This window comes from Mixophyes fleayi, chromosome 4 (genome assembly GCF_038048845.1).
Source record: "Mixophyes fleayi isolate aMixFle1 chromosome 4, aMixFle1.hap1, whole genome shotgun sequence".
NCBI classification, from domain to species: Eukaryota; Metazoa; Chordata; class Amphibia; order Anura; family Limnodynastidae; genus Mixophyes; species Mixophyes fleayi.
Genome location: NC_134405.1, coordinates 240,763,387 through 240,782,191, shown reverse-complemented (window position 1 = coordinate 240,782,191; position 18,805 = coordinate 240,763,387). Strand labels below are relative to the sequence as shown.

Sequence of the window (18,805 nt, the reverse complement as noted above, 5' to 3'; positions counted from 1 at the left end):
GACGTCAGCAGGTCCTTTCGCTGAAAGGGATCTAGCGCTTGCCTAGTGCAGAGCGATGTACTGTAGTAGTGCAGGGTCCGTGCACTATGTGTGGGAGCGGTGGTATTAGCAGTATGTACCTTTAGGTCACATACGATAAATATTTATGAGGCTGTTTTTGATAGTTTCCATCAACATCTTGAGGAGATAAGCAAAGAAGGTTGTACATTGTGTGCAATTATTAGAGAACCAAGAATTATCACATGCAATGAATAGGTGCTGGAGTTGTGGGTCCCGGGTGCCGTTTATCTAGGGGTCCTAAACTGATCTAAGTTTTGCATATGTCTCTTGAGCGTTCAACACTAGAAACACCATTAGTATCTGGATTAACAGTGATTGCCTGGATCAGTTCAACATAGAAAGTAATTTGTGTTGTGTCTGTCTGAAAATGATGTTACCTGGTGACCACACCAACGCTTTTGTGTAATTGTGTTTCTTGTGAGCTCTTCACAAAAGAAATGACAGGATCTGTTTCTATTATGTCCTTATATACGTGGCCATATTGTCCACAGAGTGCTAGACTCTTACCTACTGCCCAGTTTTGATACATTTTAATTGTACAATTTAAGCATACAGACTAAGAATATAATGTAAAAATGATCTGCAATTATGTACACATTAACCAAAGATTTTCTTCTTGATTTGTTATTTCACTGGACTATGATAATTAAATATGCTTCTTTTGACAGGTAGCAAAAATGCATAGACATACAAAGGATGTGGACATCAATAAAATCCTGCAAGTGGCTGAATCTTTAGAGAATATTGTTTGTCGCTGTTTTGGTCCTGATGGAGGACAAGTTCTATTTATTAAATCCACTGGTGATCTTCTTATTACCAAAGATGGAAGAAGAATTCTTGAGTACCTTTTATTGGATCACCCTATTGCAAGGTATTTAGGCTATCTTTTTGTTATGTAGAGGGATTGTCCACTTTTTAACATCCCCATGTAATATAACCTCTGCCCGTTGTGGCTAAAAAAAACCTGTACCTGATGCCAAAATGCTGGATCGCAGCATTATCTCACATCACCGGAGTACTCATTGGATATAATATTCTTCTATAGAGATTTGTAGAATTCTTATTCAGAGGGCTGAATTGACTGTAATACTCAGTGGCTGAAATAAGCCAATCAAAGCCAGATATAGAGGGGGTTTGGTTCCTGGAGGGTAGACAATTGAGTTGTTATATTATTCAGGGTTGTCATCAAATGGTTTTCTACCTTTTCATGACACACAGATCTCTGGATACTGTGCAAAATAAAGTTGTCTTATGATTTCCTTGTACAGAAGCATCATAGTGATATTGGGATGTAACCTTCAAAGTTTTAAGCCTCCTGTGCATTGAATATAGACCGGTCTTTCTATTCATCCTGTTTGTTTCAGTTTCCTACAGAACATGTGCCAATACGCAAAACTCCTTGCTTCAACCTTTTAATATAAGCTTTCTTTTATATGTATTTGACATTGAGTATATGAATTTGTCTTATGTACTGTTAATTAATAAGAATTGTGTTTTGTTGTAAGGCTCTGAAATATTTATTGGTTTATAGACCCCTGTGCAAAGTTTTTTGTAATATGTCTCTCTGAACACCTTATGGTTTCACAAGGAAACATATGTATACAGTGCTACCATGTATGAACAACTGCAGTACATAGATCTGCTGCACTCATGCTTGTTATAGCTACAATCAGAAAGCTTGTTAATTCAAACAAAGCTAATCTTTAATTGTGTGTGAATTTTCGGAATGTAGTCGGATTGTCAACCATGAAAATATTGACATTCAGAACGTCGACGCAATAATTTTGACCTTCAGAATGTGTTCATGTTCATTGGGGCGACAGGGTTAAAATGTCAAAATTTTTACAGTCGACAGGTTGTAAAGTTGACTGTCACAATGTCGACATAATGCATTAAACTGAAATCGGCAATACAGTAGAAAAAAAGAAAGAAAAAAAAACTTAATTAAATGTTAAAAAGAAAAAACGGCGCAATCCCCTTTCAAAGAGCTTAAGCAAGTTCTGCCAACCTAGGCTGGTACTAGCATAATCAGAGTGATAGAAAGCAATTTACTATTACCAGCACTAGACTTTGCCAGCCGGGGCTGGTGGCACTATAGCAGGGAATCCTGCAGCTTGAGTTTCTTCTGCCATAATGACAAACCAGCCTCAGTTTGGTCAGCATGGGGCTGAAGTAGATAGAGTCCGTCCCCTAGGTGTACCCAGCCCTGTGCTGAAAGCAGTAGGGCTCTTCCACTAGGCGATGGGTGTGGGGCAAAATTAATTTATTTAATGTAAAAAAGCATTTTGTTCCTGGTGCACTACAGCTCCCAGCATGCATGGTCAGGCTGCCATTAAGTTTTTGGGCATGCTGGCACTTGTAGTACTACAAATACCAGCATACCCATTGCTGGCACTTAGGGAACCACAAATGCTAGCATGCCTATAGTGCACCAAAGAAAAATTTAAATACACACACACACACCGTTGTAACCAGTACTTTAGTTGAAATAAAAACACCCCAAAATATCCCTCACCATATTTATTGCTCACCTACATCTAGAGGATGTCAACTGTCACAGATCCAAATGATCCTTGCTGGGCAAAAAAACCCCAAAACCCATTAGAGGTCAACTTATAACCTTAGCCTCCCACAACAGGAAACTTTAGTAATTTGTTTAAGGACCTGGATACCCAAATTCAAGCTCTCACTACGCTGCAGCACCACTATCTGAAACATAAGACATATTTTAAGCTCATAGTTGCCTACTCTCCCGGAATCTCCTGGAAGAGCAGGGCAACCTCCCGGTTCTGGTCCCCTTATTACTTAAGTGGTGGGGTGGGGGACAGGCAGGGCTTAGGATGTGAGTTGTGCGTCATTGTGGCCCCGCCCCCTGCTGTAATTATCCTACAAAAGTGTGATGCCATCTAGGGGGTGGTGCAAAATGACGCGATTCACGGAGCCCCGCCCCCACATGCTCACCTCCCCCCTGATCTCCCGCAGGACAGCTTGCCAGAGTTGGCAAGTATGGTTAAGCTTCTTGCTCTCTGGGACCAGCTCAGAAAACTGCTTGCTTCTAAGGCAGCTAAATCTCTTCAGTGGCTACAGCAACTTTTTTATGAGAATGGGGACAAAGCAGATGCGATATTGTCCCGTAAGCTTTGGCACAAGCATACGCGTAATAGAATTATCTTTATTGAAGTCTTGCCAGAATGCCCTTATACGAGCCACAGAAAATAACTGACAGGTTTCCGACCTACTATAATTTGTTGTATAACCTGTCATCCCCTGCGGTAACCCCAGACTTTCACCACCCAAAAATTTGCTCCCACACTTATTATTATTTTATTATTATTATTATTTATTTATAAGGCGCCACAAGGTTTCCGTAGCGCCGAACACAGTACAAGCAGTACAGGGAATAACAGTACAGAACAATAAACAACTAGTACCAAAACTTCAGAGGCTCCAGGCAAAGCAGATGTAATGGAGTAGGAGCAGAAGAGAAGGTAGAGAGACAGGAGGGAGAAGGGCCCTGCTCATAAGAGCTTACATCCTAAAGGGAGGGGAAACAGACAGCCGGCACAAAGGGAGTCAGAGGGGGGGGGGGGAGCAAGCGTGCACCCCAACAGAGGAGGAACAAGGGGATGGGAGCGAGCATGGAGAGAGGGTTAGGTGGAAGGCTGTTAGGCTTTAAGGAAGAGATGGGTTTTGAGTGCCCGTTTGAAGGAGCACAAGTTAGGGGAGTACACTACTGGCTTTCATAATCCCCACATTTCTCCATCCCGACCAGGTGGGTTTTATGGTAGGCCGCAGACAGTACAAGAAAGGTGATAAACTTGATCTCTGCTGCTAATAAATGTTGTTCACCCGCTCCCGTGGTAGCTCCGGATGCTGAAAAGGCCTTTGATAGGACCTTTATGAGATGTATTCTTGCAGAACTGGGTTTTCAGGGTCGATTTTTGCGTGGAATTACAGCTTTGTATTATAATCCTTCTGCACCAGACAGGGATGCCCCTTCTCCCCTCTCTTGTTTACACTCTTACTGGAGCCACAGGCATCTCGGATGCTCTGTAGCCACAATTTTGATGGCATACGAGCTAGTCTGGAGAATATAAGCCAGGGGCGGATCTAGAATTTAATTTTACGGGGAATGATTCAGGGGGTGGGGGGGGGCATTTAGTCCCCACTCCCTTTTTGACAGCGAAGGCTGCCTGCGACTGCACATATTGTGCAGCCACCGGCATCAAGCCCCTTCTAGCGGGGGCGATTGCCCCGATCGCCCCCTCCTGGACCCACCACTGATCTAAGCTATCCTTATATGCAGATGATTACATCCTCCTGACACTAACAAATTCACTCACTTTTCTGTCCACCCTCCTCCTGGAACTGCAGACATATGTAGACCTATCTAACTTTAAAATACCTACTGATAAATCAGAAATTCTTCCTCTCTATAATTTCCCTCAGCTCTTACAATGTTAAAAAGAAACAACAACATCCCTTAAACAACAACATAGTTTCAGGTGGCAACCTGATAAAATTAAATATTTGGGAGATGACCAGACCAGACATTATAATCTTCTTTATGATGCTAACTTTTTCAACTTGTTGAACTCTTTTGAGCAGAATCTTATTGACTGGGATAAACATTATGGGCCTGTTTCATTAAGGCAAGCAAAGCAAAAAAAAAAAGGAGTATATTTGCTCCTGGACAAACCATGCTACAATGCAAAAGGTGGAAATTAGTTTATTATTTTGCACAAAAGGAAAATACCCAACTATAAATCTGTCCTCACGTTTTACATTTACCTTCTCTTCTAATGCAACATGGTTTTACAAAGGTTCAAAGTTGGTTTGCTTGCCTTAATGAATCAGGACCTATATCTCTTGGTCGGGATGGATTATGGTGATAAAGATTATGTTTGTGGACATACTGGGTGAAACAACATAACATAACCTTAACTCCTGGTTCAGTGACAGCTCAAACCTTATAGAGTTCCAGAAACCCAAATGTTGGAATTAGATGTAATTGAAGAGTCGCATAGTGAATGGTCCCATTTTACTCATTCCGATACCCGATGGGCGCTTACACTTCTGCAATGACTTCCAGAAGCTAAATAATGTGTCTAAGTTTGATGCCTACCCAATATCTCGTGTGGAGGAACTCATTGAATGGCTGGGAACTGCATTGTAACCACTTTAGATTTAACAAAAAAGTATTGGCAAGTGCCGTTGACAGTCGAGGCAAAAGAAAAGACAGCTTTTTTTGCTCCAGAGGAGCTGTTCCATTATAAGAGGTTGCCATTTCAGTGAATGATGGTTAAAATTCTAAGGCCCCATAGACAAAATGCTGGTGCTTACCTTGTTGATGTAGTCATTCATAGTCCAGATTGGCAATCTCGCCTATCCAGGGTACAAACAGTGTTGGACTCCATATGTGAGGCATGGTTAACAACCAACCCAAAAAAGTGTTTCTTCGGAATGGAGGCGGTCAAGTATCTGGGGTATACCATAGGCAAAGGTCTGAGAAAGCCCCAACTTAATAAAATTGAGACAATGCAAACATGGTCGACCAGGTCCGAGCTTTTCTGGGAATCACAGAGTACTATACAAGGTTTATTGCCAATTTTGCCTCTATTGCTGTCCTGTCAACTGACATTACCAAGGGCAAGAAGTTAGTTGTGATGAAGTGGAGTCCTGAGGCAGAAAAAGCTTTTCAGGCACTGAAGATAGTAGTATTGTGCACCCAACCCATTTTGATGATGCCTGATCTTAAAAATAAATTTGTGGTGCAGACAGATGTGTGAAATCTGATAGGTGCGGTGTTATCCCAAAGTAAAGATGGTGAGGCACATCCTCTTATTTATTTAAGCAAGAAGTTGAATGAGCGTGAGAGAAATTATGCCACTATTGAAAAAGAAGCCCGGGCAATCAAATGGATGTTGGTACTACCTTTTGGGCCAGAAATTTAGATTGATCACGGATCATGCTTCATTGAAATGGATGTCTAATAAAGAGAATAATGGCAAAATAACCAGGTAGTTCTAGACTCTGCAAAATGTTAAATTCTCTGCAGAGCATAGGCCAGGAAGGTAGCTGGCCAATGCAGATACTTTGTGCCGAGTCTATTGCTTAGTGACCAAAAGTGTTCCGTCCCGCAGGTGGACACAAGGGGGGTGTATGTTTTTTTAAAACCCTGGCGAGATTTTATGTGTTGGCAAGGAGTTTCCCAAAGAGTGTTTTTGGCTGTAGGAAAATATGGTGTAAGGGTCCCTGGGGTCATGAATAGAGAGAGAAGGGTGGGCTCCATTCATAAGGACTGTAGAGAGAGACCGCAATTTGTTACCAGCAAGTGCTGTTATTTTGTGTGTGTGGGACATAAGGTCCTTCAATGTAGAGAGGATATTCCTTGTGAATTAGTTAGAAGCCAGATAGGCTAGGATTTTGTTTTGTTTATTTTTTATTATGGTGAATAAAACTAGGTGAGGCTATTTGAACTAAGGCACTGGACTAGTGTGATTTCTTTGGCTGAAATGTGTGAACTGCAGTTGTCTACCTTTCGGTTGTAACAAATAATTGTATTCTATTACTCCAAACCCCCCTTTCCCAAGCTTAGACTTTAACTATACAGCCTATTCCCATCCAGTCTGGGTAGCTGGCAACTGACTGGAGCCTAACAGAGAGGGATAATGTGTTTTGGAACCCAAACCAAGATGTCAAATTGGCCACACACACCACTTCTCTCCGGTATTTTTGTCAATACTGATACCATAACTGCCAAAATCCGCAATAAAATGTGTTTATTAAACAAGTGTGGGTTTTTCCAGGTCTTAAAGCATTTTTGTATTTATCCTGCTTCTATGGTTTCACTATATTTTTATGTGGGTTACCCTTAACAGGAACAATAGACATATATATATATATATATTTTTTTTACATTATTATTATTATTATTATTATTATTATTATTATTATTGTAAGACTAGTTACCCACTGGTATTAAAAAACATTGCTTTTACTAAAGTTTTTTTATGCTAGTAAAAGCATGTAAACGGGTATGATGATGGAACCTATTGGTTCCAATGACTGTATAGCCACTAATGCTTGTCACTGTGTTCTAAAGCATCATCACACCAGCGCTTTTTGGAATCTGTCCTCTCTATACTTTTACAGGGGTTCAGCGGAGTATGCTACATTGAACCCCTGACCACAGGTATAGTGCTGGTTACACAATAAGCCAGATTAATGTTTACGTGCTGTATCTTGCGTTATATTACTCTGCTCATGCTGAGGAATGAACTTTTCGCTAGTGAACACAAGTGCATGCAATTCAAGTTGAAATGCAAATGACACTTGCCACGGGTGAGGAAAGGGGTGTATGCATGTAGGCAATGTACAGTAATGGCATGCCGAGTTCAAGCTCAAACACATTTGACTGATTCAAGCTCTGGACATCTCTCAGGTATGAGATTTTTAGCCATAACGCTTGCATCAGCTACAGGGCAGGTTAAGTGCCGAATGATAAAGGACGCATATGCATACCAGAATCTTTTTGCAAGTAAGAAAACCTGTAAAAATGGGTTGTATGTACAATAGGCATTAAGAACATCCAGATATGTATTTCATGTAAACAAAAAAAATAAAAACATAAAACTTATTTTTATTCGTGATTATTATATTAAGAATTGTTAATGTATGCATTCTGATGGGACCTTATATTGAACATATGCATTGTACTTATCCTGCAATCTGCATTCGGCAAGTAGTTATACCCATATTCCAATGGAAATATTTCTTGAGAGCTACTTGTACTTGAATACGGGCGTATGTGCATTCAATTCCCGTCTCATCTAGGAACGCAAAGTGAACACAATTTGCATTTTTTTAATGAATCAGGCATAACATGTAACGCCAGATCACTTTTGAATCCAGTGTCACTGGCATTTTCTTAACACCGGTAGGTAAACATCCTTACACAGTTTTATTCTACTTTACGAAATATAGTTAAATATAATATATTAGACAAAAACTATGTCACAGATATTTTTTTTAAGTAGTATATCTTATTAAATGGTGCATAATTTATTTGAGTACAGGATAAATAATTTATTCAAGTTATTACAAGGAAAATATATTTAAAGAACCTCACTTGGACCCTAAATTTTAGAATAAATCTCCTTACCCCCAACTGTCAAAAGCAGGAGAATTCTGAATGCCTGACACCTCAATGTTTTCTTGTGTGGAGAGTCTATCAGCACTCTCCACACACAGATGTGCTGCTGGCATGAGCATGTGCTGGACTGCTACCACTTTTTTTAGTTTGTTGCTTAGGAGTTTTACTTTATTTATTGCGACTAAGTGCTCGTTCTATCATAAACTCATCCTCTATATGTATTTCCCCACCTAATATCTCTGTTTCTGATAACAATGCTTTTATCACCTGCCTGTTTAACAGTTTAAAATTACCCGGCTGATGATGCTGCTAAAATACTAATTATTCCCTCATTGTCTCCCACCTTGATTATTGCAACTCTTACAACTGGCCTACTATCCAAACTTGCTTTACAATAATTGATTTTTAATGGAATTACGGGATTCATTTTCTGATTTCCTAATCACTTCACAACTGCTGCAACCTTGACAGCCATTGCAGTGTCCATACTTTTAAAGTCCGTAACAATTCTGCACTTTTTTACCCTTTATTTATGCTGTCTTGTGTCCCTATATCGCCCTACCCATGCTCTTCATTCTGTCAAAGATTTAATACCTTTCACCATCCTTTCTCTCTCATTACAGTCCTTACAAAAACACATTTGTTCTTTGCGAAAGCAGCTGTGTATCAATATATCGCTACATGTAAAGGTACCACTTGCCCATTGCTTAATACATGCATCTGAGCTTCGTGTCAAATCTGTTATTTATTAATTTCTTATTAGACTAAAATTCTTTGAGCAGTCCCCCTCAATCCATGTGTTCCATGATATATAAGCATATTATCTGCTTCTCCTTTAGTGTTTTATGATAGATTGTCATATCTTAGCGTAGGATAACCATATGGGGCAACACGGTGGCTTAGTGTTTAGCACTTCTGCTTTACAGCACTGGGGTCATGAGTTCAATTCCCGACCATAGCCTTATGTGATGAGTTTGTATGTTCTCCCTGTGTTTGCGTGGGCTTCCTCCGGGTGCTCCGGTTTCCTCCCATACCCCAAAAACATACTGGTAGGGTAATTGGCTGCTAAAAAATTTACCCTAGTCTATGTGTCTGTGTGTGTGTGTTAGGGAATTTAGATTGTAGGCTCCAATAGGGCAGAGACTTATGTGAATGAGTTCTCTGTACAGCGCTGCGGAATCAGTGGAGCTATATATATAAATAAATGGTGATGATTATATCAGGGCACTACCACTGTACTCACATTTTGTTAACTTTTATTGCAGCTGGAAGGGGCACAGAATTGTGTGTTGAGGGAGGGGGGGGGGTGTAGATGGTCCCAAGCTCGCTTTACCACACGATATATAGTGGGAATGGGAATGGTTACTGAGAACACCTTGTTACTGCTGTAAAAGGTTAAGAGGTTATCAGTATTTTTATGCACTCACTATATTAATAAATTATCTGCCTCTGTAGTTAATCATTGGTAATATTTTATCTTTTCCTAGAATGATCGTGAACTCTGCCTCCAGGCATTACAGTATTACTGGTGATGGTGTGAAATCCTTTATTCTACTACTGTGTGCTGTCCTCAGAGAGCTCCAGGCAACAGCTGAAAAAAATGAAGGTCTGCTTTTATCTGGGAACTCAACAGTGAAAACACGATCTCAAAGGCAAGGTCATGTGTTAAGAAGAATAAGCAATATGCTGTTGATCTTCCAAAGCCGAGTGCTAGAGCACATCATAGCAAAACACCTCCGTCCTCACTTTCTTTCAGTTTTCTCAAATGGAAAAGAAGAGATTATTTTGTGCAGAACATCTATACAGCAAACACTGCATGCCTATTTCTGTGGAAGGATTGGATATAACAGCCAGGTGTTTATTAGTACACTGGCCTGTGATTATCTTTATAAATGTTTACTATGCATTGATAACATTCTCAATGTCGTCAGTTTAGTGAGCAAATATTTCACTGAACTGCACACAGAAGTCCCAGGACTACCAGTAGATAATTCCAGAATATTACCTGGCTTAGTACTTCACCGGCCATTTTCTGTGTACTGTCCAGCAGAGGGCGAACTGCAAGCACTAATTGTGACAGAGCAGATCCATCAGTCTCTCTCTGCATTTGATATAGGATTTGTTGTCTCCTCAGATATTCAGCTGCAGCTTTCCCAGCGATATTTAAGGGAAAGGACTGAATATGTAATAAAACAATTGCAGAATAACCAAATTAAGTTAATATTTTCAAGTGTTCGGCAACAAGAAATCGTACTGTTTTATGCAAAACTGAGCGGAATATCTATAGTAGACTGCTTAACATCAGAAGAGATTGATCTCCTGTGCACTATTACTGGAGCAACCCCACTATCCAAACCTCTTAGTGATGTTCTTCTGACTGACAGCTTTCTAGCAACAAGCTGCAGACCAGTTCTAATTGGGTGCAACAAGTATGTACATCTTATTTTAAGTGGTTCATTGGCCTTCAAGCCACACACCCTTGTATTTTGTGGGCCTGTTAAAGGTCAAACTGAGCAACTTGCTTCATCCTGTCATGGTGCTTTTAAAATGCTGAAGCATTTATTCCAGCCAATAGATTCCAATTGGGAACAGCCAACAAATAATCCAGGTAATTGTTTTCCTAATAGAAGTGTGTTTGCACAAGATCAAGGTGTAACTTGTAGCAAGTGCCAGAATGACTCAGCTTGTGGTGAGTGCCAACTACTAAAAACTACCCAAGCCATCTATATGGACTGCACAGACGAAGAAGAAAAGGACGTTTCCAAATGTGCTGTCGGAGAGCGTTTAGCCAACTTAAGCACATCTCATAGATGCATGGGTACATGTAAGATGTGTTTAAATCAGGTGGAGGATAAACTACAGTATTTGAAAATGGAAGATGACTGTTTATCAAGTATTTCAACGGATTTCAGGCACAAAAGCTCTGCAAATACTGCTACACAAATACAGCCTAAATCACTTGAAAATGTTGGACTCGTATTGCCAGGTGGGGGAGCATTTGAAATGTTATTACAATATCATCTCCAGAACTTTGTAAAAACATGCAAGGAGGAAGAACTAGCAATGATCTCTACTATGTTTGGAAATGCTCTCTTGTGCATTCCCAGGTATATCTACCAAGCAAAGAAGGGAAAGATTTGCTTTCCACTAGTTTATTCACAATTTACTAATGCATTCAAAAATCAAGGTCTAATAGACGTAGCTCAGACAGGCCTTGAATCCGTGTCCTGTAAGTACCAATTAGTGGCTTCAGTGCTCCATTGCATTAGTAAACTTGTGAGCATAAACTTAATTGTTGGTATCAAGAGAGTACCAATAAGCACTGAAAATGAAGAAACAGATGAGGATATTTGAGCCCGGTAATATTAAAGGAATAATTTTGTAAGAACTAAGCAAACCACTCAGTCTACCCTTGAAAATTTCTTTAAGCCTCAGGCATTCTAGCTTTACATGTCTGTTGTGATTACTGTGTTCATAGCAAGATGAATGGAGTATTGACAAATTTTTATATGAGGAGCCTGGATTCCTATTAAAATGGGATATTTTCTGCATCTCAACTTTGTTGCAAATCGCAAATAGCAGACCCATGTGATGCCTATTTCAGGTTCCATTCATGCTTCTGTAAACGCAACAGAGCTTACAAATTTTAGTGTGCCCTTAAGAGGCATTGTTGATAAAAACTGGATTAAAAATATTATAAGATGTTTCTAAAAAAATCTCTGTTTTACTATGTACTTTACAATTTATTTTAGCCACATCACTTAGTTGACCCATTTCATGGTAGCTCAAACCTCACTTCACATTCTCCAAAAAAAAGTTGAGGGTTATGGTGCTCATACACATGAGCAGGGTCATTGACTTGATCTACTTCAATTTTGCCCACACCCAAACTATTCAGCACTCAAGCCAAATCCCATGGAGGTAAATTATTGTGTTTGAAAATGGACGCCTTCTAGATGACCATGGTCCTCAGCACGTTTTCCAGCATTACCAGGCATCATCTGATTGATTTAATCAAATGTCACTAAAGATTGTCAGTTGTTATGAATCCAAACAACTTATGGGCAGTTTGATCTAAAACATACATATTGAGTAACCAAATTGTATGGGCAGCTAAAGTGATTTCTTAATTGACTAATTTGATCTTAAGTAGGATAGATCTGGGCCTATATATTTGGAGTAAAGTAAATGAAAGTAATTTAAAATGCATTCAAATAAATGCTGAATGGTCCATTGTATCATATGAAATAAAAGATTTTCCGATGCGATCACTGTGGTTCCAAAGCACAAGAGTTTTATTCACAATATAGATTATAGGGCAAAGTAGCGCATGTAATACGCCTGCATGGGCGTAGTGAAAACAAGCTTCTATAAGAACACTCTGGTTTCCAAAGCCAGAAGTGAACAATTTATACAGTTTACAGTAATAAAAAGTAGTGACTTCACACAGATATATAGATGCAGTATTAATGTCCACATCCATAGGTGAATGGGTCATGACCTCCCAAGAACTCAACGCTCCATTGGCTGATTCCTCTGGCCATTGTCCCTTAATGTGGGGGTCATCTTTTCACGTGTGGCCAGGTATACATCCTCAGGCTTCCTCCTCTGGACCTGTATAAGATTGTTTCTTTATGTCATGTATGGAATTGCAATTTGGTGTATGAAATCTAATATTAGTTATGCCTAGTGTTTGCAATGTGTGAACGCTTCATAAATACAACCGGAAACATTCTTATGCGATTGGGAATAGAATGAGACCAAACTCTATTTAATTAACATGTTGGAAACATTAAATACCTTCTGTACCACATTGTATTTTTATATAAACTGAAAGAAATTGATTAATCTTATTTTTATGCTGTTTGCTATGATAATTATTTGATTACGTATTAATTGCATTGCAAACAATATTAGTGTACAGAAATTGCTGATAACTACCTTTATCCACATATTAATACATAAAAATTCTATACAAAACTTCAAAAATTAAACTAATACAGCAATCTACTTTTTTAATTTTTGTGCAGTAGCTTATTGAGTTTTACTCTTTACATCTGTATGTTTTATTGTAATTGGTTTAGTCTATTCAAATGTGTTTTAGTCAGTTAGCTCAAGCATAAAAAAACCCTTCTGTGTATATTGAATTGGTTATGAAAGCTTGAAAAGCCAGATGCTCTCTTCGAAAGCATTATGCCCTTGGTTGATCGTTTAAACAAAGAATAAATTCTGCATATGAATATAATAGTATAGACAAGCTTTTTTATGACATATATGATTCTAAATGAGTTGTAATACAGGTGTGCACTAAAGTTATTCAATTTATGATCTATTACGAAATCATTTATATCAATAAACTTTGTGTAATGGTTGAGTTAAAGTCCTACCAAAATGATACAAGTTGCGCATTGCAAAAACAAACAAAATATATATTTATGATTGTAGTTTGTCATATCTATCTAGATCAGGGGTAGGCAACCTGTGGCTCTCCAGGTGTTGTAAAACTACAAATCCCAGCCACCTATCTGCTGGTTATCTACTGGCAAAGCATGCTGGGACTTGTAGTTTCACAACATCTGGAGAGCCGCAGGTTGCCTACCCCTGATCTAGATCATCTATTGGACTTTTCATTGTAGAAAAATTCTGTCCACAATGGCGCTCAGACATGTATTTCTTTACAAAAAAATTGGGTAAAGGAGGATAACAATTTCTAAAACCAAACCAAATTGTCTACCAAATCCTTAGATACCTGCTGTAATGATTTCTTTGAAATCTTTCCCTGCTTTAGCTGCATCCCATATCGCTCAGTTAAATAGTCACTGGGTTTTGCAAAAATGTTAAAAATCAAGGTGGAATAGTTGCAGTATGCATTACGTGCTGATTAGTAATGTGTAAGCTATTCCAGCCTCCAGCACTGACTTCAGTCCTTTCAGGCTTTGAACACACCCACTGATCCAACCTCCTTAGGAATGCCTGACAGAATGACTGGTTATGTAGCTCACCTCCACAGGTTTAAGAAAAGATTACTTCTTTCTGGGTCTAAGTTGACCAGTATGTTATAAATATACATTAATTACTCAAATATAGGACTATCAGTTGTGAGATCTACCCTGATGAAGTCTAGATCTAAACTATAGACATTTGTCACAAGCTTTGACATTAAATTGATATTAAAAAATGTCACACAATCCCAACAAATGGCTAGAGACCTTGCTAGATTCTAAAAAAATCTGTGGGCCTGGTCCCATATACAATTGCAAGTGACACAAATAAAAAGAAGAGATTTCTTTGTTATAGTTACACAGTGTTAAAATCAACAGTTTACATATATCAATTAAGTTACTATAAATCAAAATCTGTGCTATGCCACATGGTCACCTCACAGTAATGAGAACCTTGAGGGCTTGGGCACAACCAATCAAAACATTCACCTTGCCCTGCATTTGGCCACACAGTGTTCCCCGTCCTATCACAACCACACTACACAGCAAAATGACTTCACTGCCATTGATCCAGCTCTATTCATATACTATAAATTCTCCAGAAAGCAAACTTACAAATACAGTGCGGAATGGCAAGGTAAAATTGAGCTTAAAGATACCACCACAACATTGCATTTCTGCAAAACAGCCTATAACAGCAAAATTCAATTTGCACGAAACAATGCAATTTTCCTCCTTCGTCTTAAAACAGTCACCCAAAACGTAACATGATAATGAGCCTTCTTATAGAAGAAATATCAGGTACTTCACCCTCAAGCTTTCAACCTATGCAGCTCTAGATACCAAGCCAATCTGCATGAACTAGGAAGAGTGATTTTAAAGTCTTTTATTCATCCTTATTACTGTAAGTACATCTTGTTCATTGCATGCTGTATGCTTTTACTGTGTGCACATATGCTGTTATTTGCAAACAAATATGAAGGTGGATTTGGGGAATATGTATTCCATAGTACAAAAGTAATCTGATATTTTCAGGAATGCGTATGTATATAAAAATTCATATAAGTAAGGTAATATTGGCCATCCTTCACAAAGCTCACTGGGGGGGTAAATGTATTAAGTTACGGATTCTGCAAGTTGCCAATATTCGGGGACTTTGCAGAGAAAACTTAAAACCGCAATCACTTTGAAAGCAAAGCTTGCGATTTACCTCTGGATGTGCACTGTAAATCACCTTGCTTATACAATGGTGTCTTGACGAATTGCTAAGCCTATTTGAAGGTGCATGTCTGCTTTCCACTCTTTCAAGGTTCCTCCCTTAAACTAAAAATGTGCCTAGGTTTACAGGGAGGTGGTAAAAACTGAAAATGCTCACTGTGCAAAAGTGTATTTATCTCCTCAAAGAGATACTGAATATGTTCCACTAAAAGTAAGGAAAGCCCCTAAATATGTACATTCACCTATTCATCTAATTTTTATCTCACTCCACATAATCCGTGTCTTGCAATGCTCTGCACTGGAAGCCTACTCTGTACTTAGCAAAGACCATCTTTGCTCCCCCCCACCTTCTCCATTAGGCCAGTACAGATGACTGCTGCTCCACCAATGCCACTATGTTGACCCACAGTCCCATTAGTTTTGTTGGAAATCTAAATGCATATAATTCCTCCAGGACAGAAATGGTATTTGCATTAAAAAGAAAAATAAAACAGAACGCACTATACTTTTCTTAAGGCCAGCAACATTGACTTCTCATTCAGATGAGAAGTGAGAAGACAGTATAATATATGACTTATGGTGTCATCTTTTGATTAGTCTTTATTAAACCATTTAAAACCATGATTGGAATCCATTCAAAATGACCATAGTATAGTGGCATCATGAATAGAAAGGTTTAAAGTGCAAAATGCAAACTTACAAATATCTGTGAAAAAATTAGCTGTTTTTGTTTTTGTGTGGGTGCAGAGAACACCATGGGGTAAATGTATCAAGGTCCGAGTTTGACAGCGTGTTAAAATTGCGGAAAATCGCGGGATTTTATTGAAAAAAAACTGAAGTGTATCAAGCTGCGATTTTTACCCTGAACTTCAAAATTGCTGGTCATCTCTGGCAATTTGCTTCGATGTAAACACTCCTGAGTTTAACTCTCCCGTGTTTTGCAAACTCTCCTGTGTTTAGCTGACAATTTACATAGCCAAGAGAAAACTCAGGTCTGATTGGTTGTCAGTTTGAACTGCAAATCCCGTGTGATTTTAATCTCCCTAACGAGAGAGAGAGAGAGAAAGATTGAGAGAGATTTGGTAAAGAGGATTTGTGTTTTTTTTTGGTGTGAGAAGGTTTGTTTGGTTTTTTTTTTCTCATTTTGGTTCATTGTCTGTTTTTTGCATTTGTTTCCCTTTTAGTGGTTTGTATTTTGTTTGCAATTTTTGATTTTTGTAGTGTGTGTCTTCCTTTGGTCTGTTGTCTTTCTCTTGTGTTTCACATTTTTCTTTTATTCCCCCCCTTTGTGTGCGTATGTTGCGAGGAAGGAGAGGTGTGGAGGGTAGGGAGAGTGGTGAGGAGGTGAGAGAGGAGTTAGCAGGTCAGGAGGAGCAGGCAGGCCCTTCTGCTGGGAAAACTAAATCTGGCTGTAATGTCAGGTTTCGTTTCTCTGAGAATTGTGCTTTGGTGCACTCTTTAGTGCCCATTTATGATAGGATTTTAGGCAGCCTTGCTGCAATAACCCCATTTATTCGCAAAAAAAACCTGTGGAAAAATCTTACTGATGCAGTCAATGCAGTAGGCCACATAAAAAGATCGTTGGAGAATTGTCGCAAGCGAATCAGTGACATCAAAAGGAGGGTGAAGAAGAAGATGGCTGAGGAACGTCGTGCTGCCGCAGGTAATGGTGTTGGGATTTACATTAATATATCACCCAGGGGGATACAAGGATTCTGTTTTTATTAAACACCTCCCAAACATACATCTTACTATTAAATAGGAGACCCTGGCTATAAAGTGCATATATAGATTATTTTCCTCTAAATTAACACACACTACTTCACAGTATTACTGTCCCATAATTGTCAGAATCTGAGGCATCAACTTCTAAAACTTTATATGGAAACTCATAATATGAGTTTGCTGTACCTTAGGATGTGTTAATTTTCCCAGCTTGTAAGCACATAATATAACATTTTAAATTGTTTATTTTGTGTTTTTTTCACCTGCTCAAATGGTTCATGTGTTTTAGCCCTTTGTGGTTATGAGTATATGTGTATTTGGTATAAAAAAAAAAAATGTAAAAGTTGTGTGTTTTTAGTTCATGTTTATATTCAATAGTGAATATTGTAGGGTACCTTTGTAACCACAAAAAATGATGTATTATATTTCCTAGGCACTGGTGGTGGGCCTCCTGTTGTCATGTCATATACCTCCTATGAGGAGGAATTTAAACAATTGATACCCCCTGAGGTCCTGGAGGGCATAAATATCCGGGACACAGACAGACCTGTGTCTCAGCCAATGGCTGGTGAGTATTGGTTAATGATGTCCTGTTGTACATTGTATGTGTAAACACTTATCCTGCAGCCTGCTTTGTAATGAGTTACAATACATATAGCAATTTTTTTTAATTTTTTTTTATTTATTTGCAAGGGTCATTAGTAAGTTACCATAAAGGATTAATGTAATGTAACATTACACATGTATTTCAATACAGCCTCCACACATGAGCAGCCATGTCCAGTGGCAACAGGCCTGGAGGTAGTCGCAGCATCAGCAGGGGACCCAGATGAGGAGGATTGTGGAGAAGGTAAATCCACCTATGTTTATGAAAAAAACCAAAACCCAAACATTAGTTTTCCTGTAATGGCAATCACCTGTATCTGGTAGTGAGTAAAGAATGTGTATGTCACGGGCACTAGGAGTTTTTCCCAGAATTCACCAGGTGTAGCTACACTTACCAGAAGTGCGGACCTCTGGGTAGTGTGGTGAATCAGTGGAACCATACAGTAGAATAGAGGAAAGGAATGTCAATAGTATAAATGCTGAGTCTTGGCACCGTGGAACTGTGATGGTACAGCAGTTCAGTAAACAGGATAAAATGAGGAAAGAGTCCAAGTGCCTTAGCACGCAGGTAGCATATAGCAGGCCAGTACTTGATAACTGGATAACGTTAGGCAAAGACCAATCAACAATATAGTAGAAGAGTCAGCGACTTGCAGCTACAATATAGAGGCACTTGTAGACTTTAGTCCAGCTAATAGGTACCATACAGAATAGTAGCTATATCACAAGGAAACATGAATGGTCTACAGCTGGTAAGTTTCACCACGGATATGTAGAGAAGACTTGTCCAGCGCAGGTGTGTAACAGAATAGCGTGAGTAATGTCCTCAACTTTTATTGGAGTTCTGGGCAAACTCATTCCCAGATTGCCACTACCCACCACATCAGCGGGTACTAGCCTTGACACTACCCCTAGCCCCTCCTTACCTACTACTCCCGTGCGGTCCAGTGTGCGCCACAGAGGTGGAAGGCGTCCATCCACGAGTCGTGGAAGGTCTCCTGGGCCTGCCAGGAAGAGACCGAAATAATGTTTGTATGTTGTGTCATTATGCTCCAGTTTGTAAATTTATATTGGAGAAATCATATCGGGCAAAAAGTGT

General features: G+C 39.1%; 1 protein-coding gene across 2 annotated transcripts; it reads left to right on the top strand.

Annotated features, from left to right (window-relative positions):
- Positions 1–11,941, top strand: BBS10 (Bardet-Biedl syndrome 10). Of its 2 annotated transcripts, none has more exons than XM_075209559.1 (3): positions 1–111; positions 729–931; positions 9,703–11,941. In XM_075209559.1, exons 2-3 carry the CDS (start codon positions 738–740, stop codon positions 11,567–11,569), a joined length of 2,061 nt encoding a protein of 686 aa, XP_075065660.1. In that variant the 5' UTR covers positions 1–111; positions 729–737; the 3' UTR covers positions 11,570–11,941. The 2 variants fall into 2 exon arrangements, with proteins under 2 accessions (XP_075065660.1, XP_075065659.1); XM_075209558.1 differs by having other exon boundaries at positions 1–199.
- The last annotated feature ends 6,864 nt before the right edge of the window (positions 11,942–18,805 follow it).